The 21,669-nt window shown below is 46.9% G+C and overlaps 1 protein-coding gene across 11 annotated transcripts in view; it reads right to left on the bottom strand.

The window, feature by feature from the left end:
* Positions 1-21,669, bottom strand: part of UNC80 (unc-80 homolog, NALCN channel complex subunit) — a 135,008-nt gene that overhangs the window by 5,496 nt on the left and 107,843 nt on the right. For 9 of the 11 annotated variants that reach the window (XM_038143434.1, XM_038143435.1, XM_038143442.1 and 6 more), the window contains 11 exons: positions 20,945-21,068; positions 18,544-18,669; positions 16,576-16,699; positions 15,642-15,848; positions 13,956-14,140; positions 12,950-13,115; positions 11,647-11,826; positions 10,079-10,217; positions 8,015-8,071; positions 964-1,045; positions 349-460 (listed from right to left, as the gene is read on the bottom strand). In XM_038143434.1, the coding sequence (XP_037999362.1) occupies positions 349-460; positions 964-1,045; positions 8,015-8,071; positions 10,079-10,217; positions 11,647-11,826; positions 12,950-13,115; positions 13,956-14,140; positions 15,642-15,848; positions 16,576-16,699; positions 18,544-18,669; positions 20,945-21,068 (1,502 nt within the window). The remainder of the gene's footprint in view (positions 1-348; positions 461-963; positions 1,046-8,014; positions 8,072-10,078; positions 10,218-11,646; positions 11,827-12,949; positions 13,116-13,955; positions 14,141-15,641; positions 15,849-16,575; positions 16,700-18,543; positions 18,670-20,944; positions 21,069-21,669) is intronic. The other 2 variants (XM_038143438.1, XM_038143444.1) reach the window with 1 other exon arrangement.

Here is a 21,669-nt window from a genome sequence, read left to right as displayed (position 1 = left end):
CCTTCTTTCCACTGCTCTCAATAGCATCTTCCAAACTTGCACATCTGGAGGTTTTGGATGAGGCATCCTGACTAGAGGAAACCCATCCCCTAAATTCTCCGTAACTCTTGGAAACGAGATCATTTGTTGTCCATGTCCTGTTTGACCTTGAAAACCTCTGGAGAAACCATCAAAGTGTTTTGAGGGGGTGGAGTTCGGAAAAGGGGGTGGATAGGAAAAGCTATAAAGCTGCAGGGACCTCACTTTAATAAAAGCTACGAACAACCTACGATTTCTTTAAGCTCAAACCACATCATTTTGTACTTTCCACTGTGCAGTGCTGGTTCTGGAAATGCAGCAGTGCCCTACCGCAGGGTTTAGGCTTTGGCTGGATGCTCCGTCTGGTGGTTGAAAGTCGAGCTCCGTGACGGCTCCGAGGCTCCGTTTGAGTCTTCTGACGTGACAGCAGTGGGCGTCGAAGCTGAACATTGGAACAGAGAGTTAGGCTGATGCGTGGTCACATATTACACGGCTTCTCCTCTGAAGGGAGAACACCACTGTCTGTACCTCCGATGTCCCCTCACTCTGCTTTTAGCAGATACGTGTTTTATGGTCTCCAAGCTCACACATTTCCTTCATATGAGCTTCTGGGCTTGGTGGCTTTTCAGTTTCAACACTGAATGTGTTGAAACACAAACACAGGGCAGGCTGTGTGACCATAATGTAATAATAGTAATCAGAAAAAAGCCTGTAGAGGACAAGACTGAGGAATTCAAAACAAAGGGCACCTCCTCTCTTAGGGATTCACACCTACGATGTGTGCTATGGTCCCTGCTAAGTCAAGGGACTGCCCCAGTATAGCAAAAATTAGGTAGAAGAGACACATCCCATCCACACATCATGTCCAAACAGCCCCATGCAAGAAAAGCCAGAGCAAATCCCAGAGCAGAGAGAAGGTTTGTTTGTTACTGCCCGTGTCCTCACCTGCCGTAGGCCTCTCTTCCGCCCCAGGGGCTGCTGCAGGAGCAGGTTCTGCTGTCCTGGCTCGCTCTGCACACTTGCCACCCTGTTAGATGTTGACAGCATTAGGCCAAGTACAGAAGCACGCTGCATAACTAGTAGGTGTCCTGGCAATTGGGACTAAAGTAAATAAATAAACAAAAATTTGACCAACCACTAATGGCACAGTCACTTCAAAGAGCAGCACTATCTTTGAAGGATGGGAGGGGACATGTCTGTTGGGTTGTGGCTTCCGGGGCTTAGGAAAGGGTGGGAGGTGGAGTCATGGTATTCAGGACTTGGCCACGCATAGGTAGCATCCAAATACAAATAACTGCAGATTTCAGTTTTCAGTCATTGATTGATGCATCCCACTGAGCAGCACTCGCTTCTCTGCATCCTTTGCCACACCAGTGAAGGCAGGAACATCAGCTTCCTAGCTCAAAAGCCTTCTTGTTTGCTTTTCCTTTATTCAAGGACAATGTTGTAAAAGCTATTTTTTTTCCCTTCCCAAACAAGACTCCATGGCCTCATCACAATTTTGTCACCTGGTTTTAATTTGAGTTTAAGTCAACAAACAAAAAACGAACGCAAAGTGACAAAGGATCCATTCACATAATGGATGCATGAGTTATGTGAACAAGGCCCCCACACTCAACACTTGCAGCCTCAAGTCTTTTTGTGACTAACAAACAAAAGAGACAAGTAAACAAAAATTAGATAGATAGATAGATAGATAGATAGATAGATAGATAGATAGATAATAGATAAACACAGCTTTTTGGGTTTTAATATACTGGCACAAAATACCTGAAAACCTGCATTAGAAGAAACTTCAGCAGTGAAACATACTCAGCTATGTACCATCTCATTCTACCATTCAACTGACCATTCAACCTACTTAATATAAAAATACCAGCCTCCCCTCATTTTTGTCAAAGCAATGTATTCCTCCAAACACTGGACATTTAGCAGTCACAAAACACTTCAGCTGAGACACTTATGACTACAATAGTCACTAAGAGTTATGACAGACTTTTTTACTCAGGCAGCTGCTTTTTTTAAGCCAGACTGGAATCCACTGAGCAACATGTCCTATCTAAGCAACTTCCAGCCCTAGCTGGTATACACAGTGTTCAAGCTTCAGTATTGCAATCCATTTTGTCTTTGGCTTGCATTAATCTAAAGGAAAACAACATTCTTCTCTCTAGATACTTCCCTTGGATCTGCCTGGAGTTTGTCAGTACGACTAACATGGTCAGGCTAATCACCTGACCGTGCAGGGGTGGAGGAAGAAGACAAACCTAGGGACACGGTCAGACAAGACATGGAGGATGGCTGTGGAGAGGCTTGAAAAGCTTTGTCTTCTGAGCAGCTCATCCTTCACTTTGGCAGAAGTTATCGATTGTCCTTAGGAGGTTTTTGCAGAACAGAACATGGAGGGTTTCATGCTCTGCTTTGGGGCTGTTAGGGTTTAGGATTTTTCCTTTTGTTTCCTTCTCACGGAATTTTCTCCCATCTGTCGCTAAGAAACCATAACAACTGATACTTAGGAGAGACAAGAGAAGTTTCCATGAGCTGGCCGCTCTCCTAACTGAGGGGTTTCTCTTGGAGGGGCAGAGATACCATGAGAACTGGGCTGGGGAAAAGGGGCTGGTGTGGCTCCGAGCTCTCTGGGCTTTGCAGGAGGACAGCGGAGCTGCTGTCAGGGCCCAGCCCTGCCCTGTTTCTGCTACCCTGGCTGAGCGTTTGCTCATGAGAGCAGCCATTGAACTGGGACCTTGCTGGCACCCTGCCTCACTGGAAAGGACCCTTGCCATCTGTTCGGGTGCCTCAGGGGAAAAGACTGGGATCGCGTTCCCACAGGGTGCGTACGGCAGCTGCCGTGGAGGAGCCTGGCTGCCGCTGCCTTGGGCTTTTCTTGCTGCACTCTAACCCACACCCCCTGCCTGCCAGGACACCCCGTGGCTGCTGCTGCAGCTGCGGAGTTTCTGCTGCCGTGTTTGCCACCCTGGGCGAGCGCGCCCCGCTGTCCAGGGCGCTGCCGCAGCCCCTCTCCCCGCCAGCCCGTCCGCCATTGCGCCCCCTGCAGGCGCGGGGGACTCACCGCACCGCCCGGCCAGCCGGGAGCCGGCAGCGCCCCTGGCGGCCGCGACGGGAACTGCAGCCAAGGGGAAGCGCCCGGGAGCCGAGAGAGGCCGCGGCTGGGCCTGGGCCTGGGCTCTGCTCGGAGCTGCTTGCCTTGTCAGACACGCGTTCATGTTAGTAAAGAACTGCTATCCCTTTTCTCAGATCTTTGCCTGAAATCCCCTTAACTTCAAAGTTATAATAATTCAGAGGGAAGTGGGTCATATTTTCCATTCCAAGGGAGGTTCCCGCCCCCCTCAGCAGACACTTGTCTCTCAAACCAAGACTGGGCAAAGTCTGGTTACCTGACCTCAAAGCCTTATTCCTTCATTACTTGCATTTAAACTAAAGCCAGACTTTGCACCGAACCATATTCATGTGTTTCTATCAGTTCTACAGGGGAGACAACTTCAAGGAGAGAGACATCTTGGGACCCTGAAGCTGTTTAGCTTTCGATTGACAGACTACAGTCTGATAATCCTGGGCATGCCCTCAGCAATCTCACCACAGCTGCACTGCCTTGGAAAAAGAGGAAAAGCTTCAGCAAGCTCAAAGCCAAAAAGCCCCAAGATATATTTGAGTCCTTTTTTTTCCTTAGACAAATCTTCCAAATGAAATCACCAGTCCCTGGAACATATATCCCAGCTTTTCCATAGCACACTGACATGCTTTACATAGCAAGCATCCTAAACACCACACAAACACCTGCCTAGGGATAAGCAGAGCCCTTAGAGTTACCTCCTATTAGCAGGAATATGTTCTTGACTCAGACAGTGACTGCAGCACATGTGACTGGTAAGTCCAAAAGCATCACATCATTCCTTATTAAAGCAGAGACTGCACTTAAATTAGTCTTTATATTTGTGATCCAGACTACTTGAAATTGCTTGGTGAATTTCCTTAATCTTCTGTTTCTAGGATTACAGAAAAACTTATTCTTCTGAATTTCTAGAAGTTTCTACAGTGGTTACTACTATGTGAGTGAAGTAGGAATTAACTGGAAAAGTTGTTGAAAAAAAAAAGTCTGCTGGCCTAGCTTTGAGAATACTGTTACAATTTCTGATGAAGGAAAGGTAACTCTTAGTGCTGTGAGGAAGGAGACATGTCTGTAGCAGAAAGACTGCAACCATACTCAGTACAAAACTGTTTACAGTGCTGAAACAAACTCACTTCACATGTGATATGGAAACACCTGAAAAAGGCCTTAGATAACAGGTAAACGTGGACTGTGTGAGGGCACAGAGGCTATACACGAGAGAAAAACTATTCCCATGCACTGGAGACAAACAATAGGCAAGCAGAAAAAAGCTGGACTTGGTGTCTTCCTGCTGGAGTCTGGGATTTTCAGCCTGGCTTATAACATCAGTGAAATGAGTTAAGCGAGCTGGTGGATGTTTACTTCCAGTACTGAATCATTACACAAATTGGTATAATCTGGAATGATCTACAAGCTAATACTGCAGATACCTATTGCAGGGAAAGGGCGGACCTGAGAGTAGCTGAGTTCTGCAGAGCTGCCTGTGCACAGCACAGTCCTGCTGAGGCTGTCTTTTTGCTCTCTATCCCCACATTTTGAAGAAGGAAAGAGAGAGAGAGAGAGAATGATAAAGACCACAAATTTCAGACGAGTGACTGCATTTTCAGCTATCAGCTTTCTCTTCATGAGAGTTTGTGGGGGTTTCTTTTCACATTAAAGAACAGAACTACCCATTATGTTTCTGTGAAAAGGAGCATGGCAGCAGAGGGTTGGCTCTGTGCAGCCTGCCCTCCCTCCTTTTCTGTCCCTCCTTGTTTACCAGACCTGACCAGGAATACACTGTTTGTTCTGACAGCCCATGGGACCCAGCCAAGGAACACCAAATCAAGTGCCTTTTCAGCTGACAGTGTATTTCCCCCCCACCCATGGCAATGTGATCTAGAAGAAGAGTTTTTCTAAAGGACATAAGCCAGATTTATTGGGGAATAAGAAACAAGGTTTCTTTTCCTGCCCAACACAAAGATGCTCTGTCATTCTCTGAGTATCTCTGTCAGGGGTTTATTTGCACACTAATGTTACTCCTGTTATAGAGGGCAGAGGTTCAAAGTTCAAACCAATCCAAGTTTATGGATGAATGTTTCCAGCTCTACAAGGAATGACGCATGGTGTGGGGCAAAACAAACTTTGTCAGGTTGGCACGTAAAAGAAGTGATGCTCAGGAATTACAAAAAAACCTAACCATGCAGGCAAAAAAAAAAAAAAACAAAAACCCAACCAAAACAAACAAACAGCAAATAAAGCAAAAACAAGCAAACAAAACAGAACAAAAGAAAGGAAGCAAATAGTTTCAATGTCTATTAAAGAGATGTACATGCTTGCCACACCATCACAGTAGAGCACACACACTTGGTGTCCCTAGACATATGAATGAGAGGGTTGGTGGACAAAGGCACTGGAGAATGGGTTAAATATATTGTATTTCCAGACACATCCCAGCCCAGTTAGCATTAAATCTGCTGCTGCAATTGCCCTGGCAATGTGGATTCAATCTGATGCTAGGATAGGCACAAACATTAGAGAGAAATTTGTTTGTGCAACAGATTTCCATTACAGCGGCTTCACCTTCTTCCTTTCTGATTTGGGAAAATATCCTCTCGGATTATAACCACAACAGATCAAGATGCTCCTCAGCCCTGTATCCCAAGCTGGCTGAGCACTTCAGTGCTCTCCCCTTCCTGCCTTCCCTGCTTTTCTCCAAGGCTGCGTCTAAATGCTATAGAACAACAGGAAACAGACTTTATTATTTTTGTGTTTGTCACAATTTGTTTAATTTAGTTAACACTCCTCCCTGCCATAAGGGTCTAGTCCCTAGTAAGTATTGTTTATTTCTTTATCTCAGCTGTGACTAAACACCAGCTTATGAATTTAGGTGATCCTAAAAAGTTATCATTGTGCGCCAAAATCAGAATCAAAGTTATATAAGAAAAACTCAAGCCTACTTTGTTCAGAACCAATGTTCTTGAATGTAAAAACAAATTAACTCTGCCCTATAATCCCCACAGCACAATAAGCTTCTGCAACATCTGCTTTATTACTGCTGTCCTTTGGAGGAGGAATCCAATTTTCACATTTAACAATGCAGTTGAAACGTCTTTTCCTCCTCACGCAGATCTCACCTAATCTTTTCAGACATATTTGCAGTGTCTTCATTCCTTCTTAAGGCTTTGCAGCCCTGGTGCCCCTCCTTAAGATATTAGTGCCTGCTCCTTGAAAAGGATAACAAACCTCAGCAGAACTGACTCCCAAGTACATCTGCTCACCCATTTGCTCCAGGAGATCTCTGTACCATAGAGCAGGGCGGAGGATATTGTCCTGGTCCCCAGAGAAAATTTTTGGGACAGGAATTAATAGGAACCCATTGTGCAGCTGATTATGTTTCAGGGTTCAAAATAAATTATTGTGTTTGAACACATTTATTGACTCAGGTGTCTCATAGTACTCAGCCTCAGCACTGTAATTAGGAGTGGCTACCCCCTACTTAACAAGATCAAAACATTTCAAAACCAACACTGATGTAACCAAGCATCAGGCCATTATGGCCTTAGCTCACATACAGACCTTCCCCTTTATCCTCTTCAAAAACTGTGGTGAGTTTTTAGTGCTGCTAAAGGGACAACGTGGACGTTCTTTGAGTGATTTCTCTTCACCTCTTTAGCTCAGATGGCCATGCAGTCCATCTTACTTTGTCAAAAAAGCAGGTAACAGCACTCCTGTCTCTGCCAAGAAGCTGATGTCTTTTCCTAACCCATCACAGACCAGTCTGCCAGAGCAGGGTTCACGCACACGAAGGACACCAATGTAGCATGGAATGAGCTCAGTGTGGTAACCGCACTGATGATAAACTCTCCTTTTGTCAGCTCAGGAGAGCGAACAAACAAACACAGCAGCCTGTCCCCATCCCAAAAAGCCACTACCAACATCAAAACCCAAGCCAATGGAACAGAAACCATTCACACAAATGCCTCTCAACATATCCACAGCTTCCACTGGTGCAGGAAGGAAATGGCAAGTTACCCTCCGTGTTGCCGATGTACCGGGCCGTGTTCTCCTGGGAGGAAACAGAGATGCTCTTGGGACTAACAACAGCTCTCCAGCCTCAAGAGGATGGGTTGAGAGGCAGGAGCAAAGCAGCAGGGCAGGGAGAATGGTTAACATGACGGATCTGGGTGTTAAAGGTGCAGCCTTCCCTTCTAAGTTCACTCCTGACCCGTTTGTGTTTGCTCCCCTGTCCATGGGTAATGAGGAACAGCTAGACCTGAACTGCAGCACTAACAGAGCTGTTTCAGATATGTATTTATGGTGTCCACCCGCAAGATTTCTAAGGTGTCATTTGAGAATTGAAAATGCTTTGCAAAATTAAAGAGAATTATTGTAAAGCACCCACAAGACACTATATTCCACGGGACTTACCAGAATTAGTTTTATCAGTGAATGGTAAAAAAACTCAGATTGATACTAAGTCTTTTGTGGTGACAGCATTGTGAGATGAATGGAAAAAAACAGATGTCTCCATTTTACATAAGCCTTCAGACTAATGCTTATAACAGGATACAGCTAATGCCTCGTGGATCATCTTTCTCATGCCTTCCAAGCAATTGTTAAACAGGGGGAAAACCCCAAGGCCAGCCTGCTGCTTCATTCACTACAGCTTTTTCTTTCCCCTTCTCCTTAGCCTTCTCAAAGTTATTGGCAATCAAAGCTGAAAACTGAAGGTGGGTTGCTACACCTTTGACTTTGCAGGCCTGAATATTGATGAGCCACAAGAGACAGAGATGGAGAGAGTGACAAAAGGTGAGGGGGAAGAGACAGAAGGTTGGAAACAGCTCGTTTCCCAGCACACACACTGACAGACAGGTAGTGTTCACACTGTACCTAGAGAGGCTGCCCTCAGTGGCCAGGCTCGGGGAGTCATCGAGGACATTAGGTTCACTGCAGGAGGGGCAGGGAGATTAAGAATTTAGGGAAAGAAAATGCAAAAAGCATGCGCTTGTCTCTGTTTTCAAGGGAAAAAAAAATCAACGGAATAAAAGGAGTAAAAAGAGGACGGAAACGTTAATTGGTCTCACACGCTCAACGGCACATATATGACTCAGAGGAGCTGAAAGAACATCTGATAACAGCAGCAGTCCTTAGAGAGAGTTCACACTGCACGAAGCCTTCTACATCTCTGCTGAGATTTGGGGAGCTGAGAAGTTCAACAGGATGTGTTTCTAAAGGAAATAAGGCAGGGAACTGCTTTCAAAGCTATTTTCCTGCAGCATTTTGGTTTATTTCAGTTCTGTTTACTTTCAGCTTCAGAGAAAGCTTTTTTCCCTTCACCATGAGCCACTTCTTCCTTGAGGGAGGGTTGATCTATCTCCCATGAGCTATAGACCACTCTCCTTCTGGTGCAACTCTAAGGACAAACATCTGGGAAACAAGGTCTCACAGTGCAATGAAACTGTAAATAAACAGCTGGCAAGGGTCTTGGCAAAGGGACACAATTCCAATGCAGCCATCGGGCAGGAGCAGCCTGTTCAGGCCATGGGAAAAACATGAAAGAAAGAGAAAGAAAGAAGGAAGGAAAGTAGTCTGCTGGGTTACCAGCAGGAAAGCAGTAATAATATTACTTAGCATTAATTAGCTTACATTTGTGAGGCAGTCTGAAAGCCCAGAGACCCTCTGTAACTCACAGGGCATGATGTTGAGGACTATGATTATGCTTGCTGAGCTGGTCCTTCCCCTGCCCAGATGAAAAGTGATTCTCCTGCTATACCATACACTTAAAAAGTAGAGAGTGAAGCTCTGTGTTAATTAGTCTTTTTTTTTTTTCTCAGCATCACCATGATTTGGGATAGCACAAAGCTCTCAGTCAGCTGTGACTCTTATGAAGTTTATGCACTGAAGATGGTAGTGAAAGATTGAGGAAAATGCAGTCTTGCATATTAATTTTTCAAGGAACAAAGGGACTGAACCAACTGCGTTCAAGAGTCAAATGAGTTCCTGTAAGTCCTTTTGTGAAAACTCCCAGATAAAATCTGTGTAACTCCTCTCTTGTAAATCACTTCTCCTATCTCTGCTGGTAGGTACCACAACTGCTAATTTTCCTTCATCTATCAAGGTTATTTCTTTAACTCCAAGCAAGAATTGGGAAGGAACAATGTTGTTTGATTTTCCAGAGGTGGTCAAGACATAATGTAGAATATATTCTTTAAGGGTTCAAAAACATAAATTAATAGGTCCATTGTCAGATATCCTTCGATAACTACTATGTCACGGACAAATAAAACCATAAACATTGCTTATTTAGGAAAAAAAAATCATATTTAAATGCAAAACTTCTCTCCACATCTTCTAAAGATGAATGTTTCCCAACAGGCTCTTTCTCACCATTGCATGTCAACCAGGAATAAGGTATTCAAAATTATTTGTGTCAACAACTGTTTCAGGTTGAAAACAGTATTAAGTCCCATCTTTGAACATAGCATTTAGTTTCTGTGATGAGCTAGTTACTGTTCTAGGAAGGACAAAGAACACATGGAAGAAAACAAAGTAAATCAAACTGCCTCTGTCCCTCTTTCCCAGCTTCTTAAGATTTCTCCCCACTTCCCTACACAAACTGGGAATGGCCCCCTGGTTCAATGAATACCCCAAAACCACATTTCCTTTTGCTGTTCAGTGGTAGCAGAGAAAAATAATAACGCAGAGTGTTTCTGAAACTGTTTAAGAGGAAGGTTGCTGGGGATGACAGCTTGTTCTTATGGACCCTACACAACACAGATCACCCTGGAAAATCATTATTTCCAACCCTGCACCCTTGGTCCAACACTATTTCAGAATGAATAAATTTAGCATCACTATGCTGGCACCAATTCCACCATCCCACCTCTCTGATGTACCTGGGCCATTTCTGCTCTCGTTATTAAAATGGGAAAGGTGAAAAGCCCATGTTTTTACCTTTGGCTGGGTAACATGCCCACCTCAGCCTGAGGTGCAGACATGCTGGAGAGATGGCTGGAGAACCGCCTCCTCCCAATGGCACCCATAAGGTATGTTTCTTGTTCACTTACCACACTGGGCATGCTCAAGGAGTCATCTAGAAAGAGAGAAAAAACAGGAAAGGAGAGGAAACAACCACCCAAACCCCACCTGCATCTCAACAGTTGTCAAGAGATACCAGAATGCCAAAGGAGTACCCAGCATTCACTTACCAAGAGCCCAAGCCTGCAAATTGGAATATTCTATTAGATTTTACAGCCACCTTGCAGAAAGATGTACACATAAACCTCTGCAGGATGAGGAACCTGACAAACATGGGGCAGGGTTTATGTATTCTTTAAATGGCTCTCAGGAAAACATGTCTGCAGAATTCAGCTTCCACTAGGGATTAATTCCTGCGATTAATAAATTGCTTGTTAATATACAGTGTTTCCAGCATAAAGGTTAGAACTGGACGTTTTCCTGCTGTGAAATGAACTGCTGCTATGATCTAGCACAGCACTGTGACAAAAAAGCCAAAACACCTGACAGCAAAATGCAGAACTGACACCCTCCAACACTCTTTAGGACATGCATTTTAAAATGTCAGCAAAAATTTGGATAAATTGACTCAAATACTTCATACTGCAAGAGAACTATGCAGACAGCTGGACTGCAACCAGGACTGCTTGAAACTTTCAGTGCTATTTCAAATTTTACAAGTGTCCAAAAAGAAATTACTTTACTGTGGTTTTTGCCACAGCAACTTAATTACAAGTAAAGAGAACAAAAGGGTGACTTTGTGTAATTTTCTCTCCTCTTTTTTGACCTTTTTTCCAATTCTGATATACTGAAATATTTTACAGCAGTGTTTATCCAAGGTAGGGCTGAAGAAATAATGCCACAGTTCAGTCAAGAAGATGGCACTTACCGTTCCACACAGTGGCTCAGAATTAATCTGAGGCTGAAGCCATGTTTTGCCACAGTGAGTAAATAGCTGAACCATGTATAAGTACAGCTGTGGGTGGATTGTACAAAGTTTAGTGGTGATTCCAGCTGAAATTAAGTTGGGCTGAACCTGCAAAGTTCCAGGCTAAACTGTTCTTTCCTAAAAAGCAATTCCACTGTAACTGCATGTGCCTTTCTTTTGAGCCCCCCATTCTCACTCCTTCTGTTTGATGCTTCTGGGGATCCTGCAGGAACAGGATCCCAACTACAGAGCCACAGCCCCTGCCCACTGTCACCATGGCCAGAGAGAGGCCTGGCTGCCCAGTGCCTCGTCAGCACTGACAATTGCACATCAGCCTGGGTCTCAGGCACCAAAAACCTCCGTGTGCCCTCCCCTTTGCCCTGCCACAGCTCAGAAGGCAATGAAGAGGTATTTTACACCCCAAACTTCAACACCATGTACCACCTGCTCAACCTCATGCTCCTGTGGGCCTTTTATTCACACTGGAACGCGAGGGCAACTGTGCTCCCCTCCCAGACGGCCTCTGGGCATCAAGAAAACATCTTCAGTGTTTGGGGCTTCGTATCTGGCCACGTACTTTCTTCATCCTCCTCGTCGGTGCGGCTCAGCGTGTCCTGCGAGGCCTGCTGGGAAGGCTCGCTGTCCTGCTCCCACACCGTGCCCGTGCCCGTGTTGGAGCGGGACATGGTGGCCAGGCTCAGGCGGTAGGCAGACGTGGAGGTGCCCACTGTGCTGACTGATGTCTTCCCTTGGTAAGCTGCGCAAGAGGGGGAAAGCCAAACCCAAGTCACCGGTGGCACTGGAGAGCAACAGCAAGCCAAGCGCTCCTCTCATCTCAGGCACCTCGTTAGGCCTGGACTAATGGGGCAGGGGGACCTTCCCACCCTCTAGAAATTCCTGACAGGACAAGAGGAAATGCTCTGCAGGCTGCACCGCGGGAGGCTCAGGCTGGACAGGGGGAATTTCTTCATGGAAAGGGTTGCTAAGCATTAGAAAGGGCTGCCCGGGGCAGTGGTGGAGTCACCACCCCTGGAGGTGTTCAGGACATGACTGGACTTGGGACTTGGTGCCATGGTCTAGCTGATAAGGTGGTGATCAGGTAAGGTTGAACTTGATGATCTCTTTTCCAGCCTTAATGATTCTGTGACACTGTGACAGGGGTGTCAGAGGTGATAAAACACTAGCAGCTGCCTCGCTCAGCTCACCTTTCCAAAATCTCTGCGGTACTTATGCAGCTTGATTTTCACAACCTGTATTTTACAGATCAGCTTCAACGTTTAGAAACAAGGCAAATTATTGCCAAGGAAAAAAGACTGAAGCATTTCCTTTTGAATTTGTTTTCCTAAGAACTAAACACAGAAACAAACCGCTTTCCATGTGTGAGCAGCGGCTGCCATCTCGTGGCAACAGGGGTGGCTGTCACTGGAGAAAAGTCTCCCCTTGTGCAGGAGAGAATTCTGAAGTGCCCCATCAGCTCAGACATGCTGATCTGGATGTCACAGTAGACAAAAATCAAAGAGACCAGGAGGGAGGAGGAGGAAGATCTGCTACTGCTGAACAGCCAGAGCTTTCAGCACAAGGAGCTTTGGCTTTACAGTGGTCTGGAGGGGCTCACTGCACTGGGGCTGCACAAGCCAGCTGAGACTGGAATGGGAACTCAGACTGGTGTAAAAATAGGTGCATTTCACAACTAACCGGGACTTCAGTGGCTGTTCAGTGGCAAGGCTGAGCATAAGCTCCAGGGGCAAGCTGGCAGGGTGTGTGTGGATTGCCCCATTCCCATTTTAGGCAGAGGCCAGGTCTGCCTCACAAGTTCCTGCAGGGGCAAGCAGTTGTCCCAGCCTGGGCTGATGGCCCTGAGCTGTCCCTGCCTTCCTTACCAGACCCGCTGTGCACGGCCTCCTTCAGGATCTTCAGCTCGTTGTTGAACTCGGCGATGAGGGAGCTCTTGCAGAGCGGGCGCGGGATGAAGCGCCGCTCCAGCTGGTCCGAGATGTGCTGCCGGGCAGTCAGCTCCTCGTGGTTCTCAGCTGGCTGCGCCAGCAGCTGCAAAAGTGGGATGGGTTAGCACTGCAGGGAGATGGTGCCCAGGGAACTGGGACTAGTCTCCAGACTAGCACGAGCCTGCAGCCAGCAGGCTTTGTAGGCAAGAGGTTTTGACTCCCATCTGTGAGGTTTCCACCTGTCTTTCAGAGGAAATCTTATCTTTGACTGAACAGAGATCAAAACCTCAGAGGCACAGGGTACATGGAGGGCTCCCTTATGCTAAGCTTATGATCCTGTCATGAGACACTTTCTTCCTCCATGACGATTTAGTCTGTCCAAGAGAAGCTAGGCTAAATAAAGTACCATGTGCTACTCTACCTTGCCTGGTAACTGGCAAGGAGCTGTGATTAACTCAAACCCCAGATACCTTAGCCTAGCAGCTGCCTGTTCATCCACAAAAGTCCTGTCAGAACCTTCATCCAGGAGATGGAAAAGGTCCTTCCTGGCTGTTAGCTGTATTGCCCAGCTCTGTGCAGAAGAGAGATTACTAGAAGATTTCTGCCAACGCCCTCCCAGGTTCAGCACATCCACACTCCTTCCACATGCTCTGAATGTCTTCATTGTAGAATTAAGTCCACATGCACTTCCCCCTGCAGAGGAACTAAGACTAGCTGTACTCCATGGATCAGAGCTCCCGGATGACTGGCATCCTCTGTAGTTTTGGCTAGGAAAAAGCTCTGTGATTTCATTTCAAAGGGTTCATAGGCCTACTAACTTCTGAAAGGTCACTCACTCACTACATGGAGTTCTTCCAGAAGTGCTGTTCCTGTGTTCTCAGCTGGGGAATAAGGGCTAGCTTGCCTTCAGGAGTGACACATCGGGAGGCAAAGGAACTGTTACCTTGCACTGGATGAAGGGCCGAAGGAGCACAAAGATAGGGATCCGTGTCCGCACGATAAAGTCGAGGAAATCCCACAGGGCCAGCCCTCCCACCTTCCGCAGGGCCATCTCTTTGACTTGCAGGCTCAGCCAGTACCACTGGCTGTCCAGTTGGCGTTCAAAGCAAACAAGGATCACCTTCAGGGCTACAGGGGAACACACACCAGCAAAGGGCAGTCAGAGATGTCACCAGTGTCCCTCACGAGCATTGGGGGCAGGACAGGGGGCCCACAGTGAGCACAAACCCACACAGGCACACTTTGCCTGGATGTTTATGTGCACCCCGCACACCTCAGAGTCACAACTGGATTTTCCATCCCTCTCCAAACATGGCCGGGAAAGAGCAAGCAGCCTTCTAGCAGAAAAGACCTCAGGATCAGGACTGGCAGTCCCATTCAAGAGAAGCTTTTCTACTTCATACTTAAATTCCTCTGTATTTTCTTGCTCTGGAGTTCCCTCTCACTTCCCTGCAGAGTTATTTTGTCTTTTCAGAGTCAGATATTTTGAAAGCAGCTCAGAGGAGGAATACAGCCCTGGCTGATCAGACAACCTCAAAAACCTTGACCAAGCATATCCACACAAAGAGTCACCCAGCGAGCACAATAATCTGCAGATGATTTATAGGGTGATGACAAGAACCTTTCCAGCAGGGCAGCTGCATGAGTCATGGCCACACTGCAATTTAAATACAAATATGGTCCAGTAAGCCAAGAGCAGTAATTCACAACAGCGAGTGCACGGCATTACAAACGGGGATGAACAGCAATCAAGTTCAAAACAATGCTCTGCATTAAATTGGCAGTGATTAACACTTGGCTCACAGGAGAAACAAGGACTCTCCCCCTTTCCATGCTCCCCTGATCTGGTAAAAACAGCAAGGCCTGGGAATTGTTGGGGAGAAGTTGATTACTGCATTTTTCTAATGGGATGGCCAAGACTTCTCAGCCATTACACATCTGTATCATGGTTTGTATGGGTGGGGGGGCTAAATCAGTGGTGAACTGCCAATTTTTCATCAGATTTACTCCATTCCCCAGATACGGGTTAACTACGCCCCAAGTATAAATCTTCAGATAAATGCCCTCACAAAACCAGAAAACAGAGGAGCTGTTTCTGAAGGGCTGCTTTAGACTGTCCCTGTATGGGCCTGACTGCCCTCAGTGATGGTGCATCTGCAGTTTAATTATTTTTTTTCTGTCCTTCACCTGTGGGTCAGATGTGAGATAATACTCTAGTAGGTAGTACAAGTACTACCTTGCAGCACCCTACAGCAAGCAGAGGGCACAGCAGTCAGTAAGGACCGTGTGTGGGGCCAGCAGCCAGACAGGCTCCATCACGTCTCGCCCTAGACAGCCAAGGGCCAGTGGGGCTGTCAGGGGCTGATGGGCAGCCTGAGTCGCCTTTGTGGCTTCTGCTGAGGTCTGGCAGTATGAAAACTGAGCGAGTTCTACCTGTGCTGCTCCTCTTCCAGCTGCAGACACTGCTCACATTGCCACGTACTCCAGAGATAATCCTGACCTCACGCTCTGGCCTAAAGCAACTCTAAAGAGGTCAGTTAGCTCCTGTCTGAGATGGTTTTCTTTGGTGCTCTCTGCAGCCTCTCTGCACTCTGTCTCTTGGCAGTGGTGAGCAGAAGCCCTCACTCACCCAGGTAGGCAGCCTGGCTGGTGGATTCTGCCAGCCCCTCCCGGCGCAGGTCCTTCCCTGCGTCCCCTGGGGTGGAGCAGTGGGCGGGGGAGCTCTCCAGCATGAAATTCTTGCTGCGGGAAGTGCTGATGATGCGAGGTGGCAGGAGGATATTGATAACAGTCTGGAGCAGCAGCAGGACCTCAGGCTGCTCCAGCCAGGGGCTGTCTGAGATGCGTTGGGAGGGGAAAGAGAGAGAAAGATCAGGCTACATCCCATCATAGGCACTCAAAAGATCCAGACCCTGTTCAGCTCCAAAATGGGGCACATCTCAAATGTCCCCTAAGCCAAAACTCCGTCCCCACACCTTGTTATGGTGCTTCTCCTCCTGCAAGCAAAGGCAAAGTTTATTTTGGCACCAACACAAACACATAAAAACATAGCTCCACAGCACGAAGAAATGTCCCATTCAGTGGTCTCATTTCCTTCTGGCATTCCCCTCTCCCTTTACTCTTTGCTTTCATTTAGGGATTTACCAGTGAAGACCCTCTATAGCAGAAAGCAAGGAGCAGGACTTGTGCAAGACAAGTGGCGTGGATTGGGCAAACTGTGATCCACGGGGGCACACAATTTCTGTGACCTTTGCTCCCCTCTGTGACTTCTGCTACAACAGATTTGTCTCGCCCTGCCCTCCAGTTTCAAAAGCAGAGCACATCTGTGTAAGACCTGACTCAAGAACCAAGGCACAGCTGAAATAAAGAGAAGAAATAATAACTAATCCCAATGGGGCTCTTTTCAGTCTCAGACCCAAAGGGCACTTAGCTGACATACTGCCAGTGACAGAAAACCAAATTAAAAAATAAAGATAAAAATAAAAACACAGAGAGCAGGGAAAGTGCAAACATCAGTTGTCAGAAAAGGGGGACAAAAATTCTTTTTGTTAAATTAGTCAGACCTTTGCTTCCAGATCCTACTGTGAGCACAAATGGAATCAGTAGGTTTAAAAGCATTCCTTCCCTTCTTTCCTGATTGGTGAATGGGGAGACGACATGGCTTAGGGGGAAATCTTCTTTCAAAGCCTGTGCAGTAATAATAATAAAAAAGGATTAAACGACTTCATCAGCAGATCACACACACAAGTCACTGCAGGGAATGATGATCCCTGTTCACACAGCACCACACCAGCCTTGATAACCTGATTGAATGAAATGCCCTCAGACCACTTAGTCAGGAGTAAAGGGAATTCACGGAGCAACACAGGGATCACCTGCTCGTGTCACAGCCAAACGTAAGAAGCCTGCACTCCTAACTCCTGTTATCATTAACAAAATCAGATGTGTCCCACAGGAGTCAGCTGAGTGTTAGTCCTGAGCTCTGCACTGCTGTGAGTGGTACCAGGATCTGACACAGAGAATAAAAAAAAGGAACAGAGGAAACTGCACAAATGACATTATCTAACTATCCTCCTGTCCGAACATGGAGGCTATTCCCAAAATATATTTTTGTTCTGCCTCGCTTTGTGCTGCCCTGTCATCCTCCCTAAGACAAAGAATGAACTCCTGAAAAAGAAACAAAATGCATGCTTACTTCTTGGCACACAGTCAAGCTTAAATTGAAAGGTCTTTCACCTTCTTTTAGAGGAGGTAATTCAGATGGCTGTCACTAAAACCTTTGCTCATTTACAACATCCCAGTTGCTACAGACTTAGCTGTGAAATGCAACTGAACCTTGCAACTCCTCAAGCTTCAGACCTGGGCTGAGAAATTCTAGGAGATGTTTTCTGATGGGGTGTGAAGTACTTCTGTTTTTTATTCTTCTGGAAATGTTGGGAATTATGGCTCATGTTTTTCCTGACATGTTTGGTTTTCATTACATTTAAGCCCACAAACAAGTGAACAGGGAAAAGAGCATAGTAAATGTTCCCCATAATTTAAAAAAATTGGTATCTATTTTGGGTTTTTTAGTAGATAATATTTCACAGCAGGTGAAAGTAGCCTTTTATTTTCATTTGTTTTGATTAAAGAACCATTACCTCAGAGCTGGAAGACATCTGTTCTCCTTCTGTGTCAGTTTGTACCAGAAAATCCTTTTGTACCTCATGCTCTGAGCGACAGCTTTGTGTGTTGGTCCCTGTCTGCCTTCCTTCCCAAGCCACCCTGCTGCTCAGAAATACCTGCCTAAGTATTCCACTGCATGTACCAATGCATATTTTAAAAGGCAAGCTGGAGCTAGATAAGGAAATTTGTCCCTTCTTTGGTCACCATTCAGACTAATTTCATGCCAGTGGGGAAGGAAAGGGGCACTGAGGCAGAAAGACTCTGTAAAAAGTTTTAGTGCTGCTATGAGAAAGGAATAGTGGTGAAATTCTCCCAAAAGCCTGGAACTTTTATTTTTTCCATTCTGGCAACAAGGATACCATTGCGTCAGCAGCTGAAAAGCCAAGTTGCCCTGCTTTTTGTGCTGGCACACGGTGTGACCAGCTCAGGGAAGAGCAGAAGAGCACAAACTCCACTCTCAGTTGCACACATGGTCCCACAGGAAGACAGGAAGGGTTGCATGGATGTGACCCAAGCCAGGGCCCATCCTCCTGTAGCAGAAGCCTTACTCTAACTCCTTAGATCCTGCAGAGAATCCTGACCTGCTTGTCAGAGCCTTACACAGCATCCATCAGCCAAACTCCCTGGACTTCAATGGCAGTGTTAAGCTGATGGATGCTTGCTGTGGACTTGGCCCCAACAGATGAGTTCTGAGCTCAGTTCAAGCCTTCAGAAAGAAGGGAGAATTTACATGTCGCTTCTCGTTAATTTTTGATGCACGTTCCACAGTTTTTGCCCAGCTTTTGCAGAAAGCAAACAGAGCACTGCTGAGTTGGTGTCTCAACCAGAAGCTCTAAAGGCCTGGCCGTGGGCCAGGGCAGACACACCTGTATCTGCAATGCTACAAGCCGGACAACAGCTGTGCTGAAGGGCAGAGGTGGCGAGAGATAAGGGCTGAGATGAAGAAGGGGTAATCCGTCAGCCACACTGGAGGGTCCTACCACTCCCATCACCTGCAATACAAACAGAGCACATCACCACGACTGGCTACTTACAGTTTCATCCATGCCATATCCTCCAACGTCAGTGAAATGGAGGTGCCTTTCATTGAGCACTGAGTTGGGGTGGATCTAGTAGAACCAGCCCCCCCAGTGGTCCTTGCAGGAGCTGGGGCCGGTGAGGAGACGGTGTTCTAGCAGGGAAAGGGAGGGGGAAAGAGGGAAACCAGCATGGATGGGAGGAGTGCACAGGGAACCCGGTACATTTAGAAATGTACCCAGTACCAGCCCTGAATGACCAGCACTGGACTGGTGGAACAGCTAGAGTTGGAGGATATGTCATTTGACAACTGTAACAAATAAAAATCTGTCATCAAAGCAAAAAGTCTGCATTGAAAGTGGACATCTTTTCCCTTCCCTTGCTTGAAAAATAATGTCCTAAGTCTGACCCAAGCCAGGTTTTGTACAATGTTCAGATTCCTCTCAAACACAGCCTGCTTTGGGGAACTATAAGCATGATTCCTCTCAGCTGACTGACCCCAGATGTCTGAAGCAGTCACCTGCATGTGACCTGGTTGTCTGGAGCTCCTTGAGTAATAAACAGGGAAACAGCACTTCTGGGGGAGAGTTATTTGTACTGTTTGGGATGTGCCCCTCAGGAGGAATTAAATCACAAACCTGCATATGCCTGTTTATCACCATGACCAGACACATCTAGATGACAGGAACAGGGAGAATGTACCTGGCAGCAACCTAAGCTGACGAGAGATGAATGCATGCTTCTTTTCCAAATTCAGCCTGGGGAAAAAGGCAGTAACCAGTTTTTTGCCAGAAAACCAAAGGACAATTTAGGAGGGAAAGAGTCAGAGCTCCTTCTTTACACACTATAGATTATCATCGAGATTATTTCCCCATCTTCCTGGGTGATTGATTTTTGGGCTTCATGGTCTACACATGATACACCATGCAGTCAGTGCTCCCACAGCTCCCAGTGCAATAAGGTGAAATACTTGTAGCAGTAAGTATGTGCTCCTGGTAGCTTTCCCTGGTGCTCCCGGCCAGCAGAACGTAAGCACAGTGATTGCACTTCAGCACTGCAGAGCTTTCTGCTATTTTCAGGGCACTGGCTAATTCTTACTGTGGGCCCCTTGGAGAGCTCGCTGGGGTGATTTAATCTGCCATGCCTGCTTGACAAACTGCAAGGCCATTCCAAACTCCTGCTTGAGCTAGCTGTGTAGCAAACTCCCCATGTAACAACTCCTAAGTAATTTGAGGGCCCAGATTTGCATTAGTGCCAGGTAGCTGCCACCTCTGTTTGGACAAGGAAGAAGTCCTGTGGGCTCTGACAGGTTGGAGCTTCCCTGCCCTTGCAGCAATGAGTGCTGAATTGACTTGAAGGACAGGAACCTGGCAAAACCTGACATTGCATTTTAGCCAATGATCATTGTTCTTAAAGGCCCTCAGAGCACTGGTGAATCCTGAAATGTTTCTGGTAAGCTGCAAGATAAGGTTATAACATTTATGTTCTAAGGAGAAAATGTTATAAAACCCAATAACAGTAAAATTCTAGTGCAGAATTTATATCCTTGCACATGGAATGAAAGCATGCTTGTTTGCCCAAGTGGCTGGAGTTACATGGATATCAAAGTGGGGGCTTGCCCCCAGTGCAACAGCTGCAGAAACACTGTGGTCCACCACTGAATGACCAGGCAAACTCTGCCCATATCACTTGTCTGTTGTAACTCTCTTAGGGGCATAAACTTTACTAAGAGAGGGATCTGAATATTGTACAGTGCAAACCTGTACTAGATCAAGCCAGGGACATTAGAAATAGTGGAGTCAATTCACCTTGTAAACCCTTCTAACTATCCAGCACCCGCTGGCCTGTGACAGAGCCATCAGGGCCCTCCCCACTGGGGACGGTAGGTATCCCCAGTGCCACCCTCTCCCCGTCTCTACCAGGTGTGTGCAGTCTCCACCACCCCACTCTCCAACTTGCAGCCCTCAGCTCTCAGCTCAGTCTGGCAAAGGTGGATCTTCAAAGTGGTGCGTGGGAAGTGATGGAAAAGGAATCGCTTGACCGCTGCTGTCGGTCACTGTATCTCCCCATGCACCACTTCAAAAATGAACCTTCCTGTCTCTAGGGTCACCTGCAGAGTCCCCTTGTGAGCGGTAAAGGGGACAGGTAAAATGACAGGAACGGGAATAAACCGTCATCTTCAGTCCAGAGAAACCAACAGCAGAGGGAAGGTTTAGCAAAGGTTCATGGGGTTGCCGCTCGGCTACTCACCAGATTGACACAGACATTGATCAGAGACCTAAGGTGAGGCAGGAAGGATATGATAGGCTGCCTCTGAAGTGTCAAACAAACCCCTTCAATCAAACTGCTGGCAGGCTCCCACTCAACCTGGCGCCTGCAATACAACAGTAGGTGCCGTTAGCTCCTGCCCCCCACCAGACGCCCAGACACGGCGACCGACACACAGTGACGCCCACAGAGGAGACGTGTCACACAGCCACGAGGGATGTCCGGGAGCAGCACGGAGTGCCCACAGCGAGAGCGCTGTGCCCACCGCGCGGGAGGGCACAGAGCCACAGAGCACAGCGCAGAGACGAGAGACGCGGCACAGCGGGCTGGGGCTGCTGACACAAACCCCTCACTGCAGCTGCATTTCTCTCCCTGATGCTTCCCTGTGACTGAAGGAGGCCACACAGTGGCCTCAGGTGTGCCTGTGTGGGGAAAGGTGTGCTGTGCCGAGACCATGCAGTCCATCTCTTGTGGCTCATGATGTTCCTGCTGGCATGAACAAACCCCATCAGCCTGAGTGCCCTCTGCAGCTCCTCTGCAGCTCCTCTGGCTGCTCCAGCAGTGTCACTCCCAGACACACTGCCCTAAATGTAAACTGGCCCAGCTGTGTAATCTTCATCTCCACCTCCTGAAGCATTGAAGTCCTTCATTCCAGGATCCTTTCTTCCCTGACACTTTGCTTTCCTCACAAAAACAAAATTTAGGGA

The sequence above is a fragment of the Motacilla alba genome, chromosome 7, assembly GCF_015832195.1.
Source record: "Motacilla alba alba isolate MOTALB_02 chromosome 7, Motacilla_alba_V1.0_pri, whole genome shotgun sequence".
Lineage (NCBI taxonomy): Eukaryota > Metazoa > Chordata > Aves > Passeriformes > Motacillidae > Motacilla > Motacilla alba.
The sequence above is the reverse complement of the archived record's forward strand: the minus strand, read 5'-3'. Positions and strand labels throughout refer to the sequence as shown.